The sequence below is a fragment of the Mya arenaria genome, chromosome 10 (genome assembly GCF_026914265.1).
Source record: "Mya arenaria isolate MELC-2E11 chromosome 10, ASM2691426v1".
Lineage (NCBI taxonomy): Eukaryota > Metazoa > Mollusca > Bivalvia > Myida > Myidae > Mya > Mya arenaria.
Window position 1 is genome coordinate 9,878,365 of NC_069131.1, and position 4,209 is coordinate 9,882,573.

At 33.2% G+C, this 4,209-nt stretch overlaps 1 protein-coding gene across 1 annotated transcript; it reads right to left on the reverse strand.

The window, feature by feature from the left end:
- Nucleotides 1-1,843: 1,843 nt before the first annotated feature.
- LOC128204302 (uncharacterized) lies at nt 1,844-3,975 on the reverse strand. Its single transcript, XM_052905713.1, has 4 exons — nt 3,838-3,975; nt 3,389-3,581; nt 2,716-2,940; nt 1,844-2,034 (listed from the first exon to the last, which is right to left on the reverse strand). The coding sequence occupies exons 1-4, from the start codon at nt 3,973-3,975 to the stop codon at nt 1,844-1,846; spliced, it is 747 nt and encodes a 248-aa protein (XP_052761673.1).
- Nucleotides 3,976-4,209: the final 234 nt, after the last annotated feature.

Here is a 4,209-nt window from a genome sequence, read left to right on the forward strand (position 1 = left end):
CTCAAAAGCTTTAAATAATTCTACGAATTACAAAGACTGTTCACAATCACTTAACATTAAGGATTATCACATATAGTATACCAAACTATAATAGAATCTTGATCACATACCTTGTGATGTTTCTTCTGTTGTGTCTGGTGCTGCTGCTGAACAGGTAGTTTTCTTTGCTGAAGAACAATACAATACATAGTAATATAATAATGGTAGTTGCAAGGAAATGTCCCATAGCTTTCCTGTTAGCAGTACCTATACATAGATGAGCTCAACAAAATTTAAAAAAACAAAAACAACAAGGAGTTAGAAGTTGCTTGTATTAAATCTTTATGCAGTTGAATTACAGGCATCAACATCAGTTGTGAATTGTGGTTGGTCAGTGTACATTTTGCACAACCTGTCCCACGAGAATCGTTTGCCGTCCCATATGACAGCAAATATGTGTTTGCATGGAAGTCAAGAGCGTTGAAAATCCTGGCAGCTAAAGAATGCTGGCAACTGGCCAGTGCCCAGCTCCACTGTATATTAAGGCCAGAGTTTTTTATCTTTAGATTTACGGGATTTTTTTCAAATTTCTGCACCAGGAGGAGGGAATAAAATAAAAAAAAAATCTTTAAAATTTGAGCGTAGGAAAGATAAATAAAAATAAAATGATTTTTTTTTATTTTTTTTATTTTTTCATTCATTTTTTTTAATAATTCGACAAATTAATGGTCTCATCTGTTCCTGAATGTCACCCTTTTACCAACAAACACTTTATACCAAGCAATTTAAATGCACATACCCCTAAAAGATAATTATTTGACATGATGTTGTACATACAATGTTCTGAGTGTATTAAAATGTAGTACTTTCCTTTATATAAATAATGCATATGTTTTGTTGTTGCCGAGACTAAACATGCCCTGTATTTATTACATTTTGTGCAATACATGCCAGGCAGTCCCAAGTCTGGTAAAAATACAAGTGGTCTGTATCAAATGTTTTCAATTAGGGTGAGTTTTCGACCGGTTATGGTGTTCGTAATGACTAAAGAGGTTGTGGGTTCACCATGGTGATGACATATAATGTAAACTAGAGATCCTTAATGTGTAAACCTCATGATCGGATAGTTATATAATAGCATAAAGATGGCACAACTTGTTCACATACTGTTCAATATGTCACACACTATTCCATGTCATAACACAGTATTAAAATATGACTGGAATGTTATAAATACACAACAATAATAACAAACATCAAAAACTATACAGGTGGCACAACTGGCTAAATACTGTTCAATGTCACTGGCAATTCAAAGTCATAATAAAATGTGACTACAAAATGATTAACACACAACAGTAACAAACATTAATATTATTAAGATGTTCAACTTGTTCACAAACATGTACAGTTCAATATGTCACAGACTAGAAAAATAATCAAAGAATATGACTAGAAAGATATTACGCACAACCAATACTATAAAGATGGCACAAATGGTTCAGTATGTCACTGGCTATTCTAGTCCTATTAATGTATGACTTAAAATTGAAAAACACTCTTTAATAGTACCAGAACACAAAATTCAAATGCATAATTATGATTAAATCACTTGACAGTAATTATCAAAACAAAAAGGATACTATGTACAGGTAAAAGTGATATTTTGGCGCTTTTTAAACTGAAGAACTTGAGGATACTATTAAATTGTATCACAAATCATATGATTTACTGTTTTGATCATTTAAGTCAAATGAGTGACTCATTATAATGAATTAAAATATAAAAACATTTTTATCATAAACCTATGATTGTAGCTCTTTAATACTGTAAGGAAATATGGTCCAACTTTTTCACATAGTATTCAGGTTTTGTTTTTTTTGTTTTTTGTTTTTAAGGCATTTCTTGTGATTACGGGCCTATTTGCATTCAGGCAGGTCTGGCATATAGGCCTGACAATTCCAAACTGTTCCTGAAGTTCTCTTGTGTGTTCGGTCTCCACCACGTCGATATTTCCACAATGAATACAAATCTGGTCAAAAACCATAGTCTTCCCTGTAAATATTAAAGCAGGATTGAATTATAACAAAAAAATGAGCTTCCAAGATGCATTTCTTGCAAGCTTCTTCTTTTTTAACCTTTAAGGTAGCACAGTCCTATTAAATGGAATATATTTATAACCTCGAAAACATGCAATGTATATTTATTATGAATAGTAACATATGAGTGATTATTTTACAAAATTTGAAGAAAACTTACGGACTAATCATGCATGTTTGAATGGATTTTTTTTATTTTTCCACACAGTAAGTTGACCTTCTTTCTACTAGTTTAAGTCCAATAAATCCATCACTTTTTTAACAACTAGCAGGTTGAAATAGTGTATATTTAAAGTATTAAACCTAATAAAGAAAAACAATCCAGATGTTTGTAAAAACAGGTGTAAATATTGAAATCTGAGAGTACAAAATGAACTATTTGACAACTCAATCACTAAAGTAGATGTATACTAATTGAATCTGTTTCAATGAATATAAAGTAAAATTTTGGCCTTGTAAATTTATGAATATTTAAATGATAAATGACGGGTCGGTCGGTAAAGGCCAAACAAACTTAATTTTAATTTAGGCCCAACTGTGTGAAACTAATAAGGTCTTAGTATTAAATGTGTAAAAATAATTTTTAATTTTAAGTGACATTTATGATTTAGAGAACAGAATCTGGCTCTATATTTACCTGCGTAATAGGTAACTTCAATTGGTGAGCTGCAACACTGGCCCTCCTTAACAATAATTATATCCTGGTATTGGCCTCCTGGAAACAACACAGCACAACAAACAAACAGAAGCTCCTCTTGAACTCTTATCAGAGACTTTTCTTCTTGGGGGCATAACCTTTTTTCAGAGTAGACAACCCGTCGCTTTCCACATTCACAGCAATGGACAAAACCGCGCACTTTTGCTAAAATATACATGATATGACTATTAAAGTAACTTTAACTATTTTGAAAACTGTAAATTAATGATGAACAAAGTACTATATGTATATGGGCATGTACATGTATTATAAAACATTACCCAGTCCCTTGATTTCTAATCAGATGTCCTAGATCAGTCATAACAAAAGACTGAGGATCCAACTCATAAACTGACTGATAAGCTGCCAACACATATTTGGCTACTTCATTATTCTCAGTGCATATTTATCATTAAATGTATTGATACTTGGTCATAACCCCGGTAACCACATAAAAGAATGGACACTAAATTTATGTCCCAAGAATTCTAATTATTTCACAATACATAGTGTCGCAGACTCCCTGGAGTACAGCAGCTGTTAAAATTAAGATTTTGATATCATCATTAACAACTTACGCCTAGTGAGAAGTTTACGAAACTTCTTGTCTCGCCTGTTGATTGTGGCTTCAACGTCAGACTGGGTCTTCCAGAGTCATCTGTCTCCGTGCCATAAAGCTCATCAAAAGGTGTATAACCATTCGCATTGACAGTAGAATCTGGTACAAAGTAGAGCTCCTTGAACAGCTCCTCTGGGATCCTTGGTGGATTTATGGTACAGTAGGCACAATCATCCGCAACACACTTCTTAATCAAAAGAAAGATGAGGGATATGCTTTTAATATTCAGACTACTTGGTCCATATAACAATTAAAGAGGTTAACAAAAGTACATGCATAACAACCTTGTGTCCAGTCTCATTACTTTTGCCTGACTAGATATTATGCTGGCCTGTTTAAACTAAGTCCAAGTTAATAAATGTCAACAAAATTTAAACTCATATACTTTGCATGTTTCAACACTGGATCTGCAATTATAATTATTATTTTTTAACTTTTTATACCTGGTATATGTAATGACGGCATCTTGCATGTTTAGCCAGGAATCGATCTATATGTTGACTTTTCAGTTTTGTCAAATTTTTACCATCAAATTCAACATCTCCATCTATTACTTTCAGCAGTTCCAACAACCGGTTCATTTCTTCCGTGGTTGCAGCCTCATCCACTTCAGCTTGGCAAAGCGCTGTCTGATGACATCAATGGGACCACTGGCTGATTCAGAATACTTTTCATTAAACTTAGCATTTCTTTCAGACAATGTTTTTCCTTTAGCCATCATTTCAAACTCTGGTTGCATTTTCTCTCTTTGTAGTGCAACATTCTGGAGAGCCAGATTCAACACGCTCATTGTCCTCTCAGCAGGGTTTAAGTAT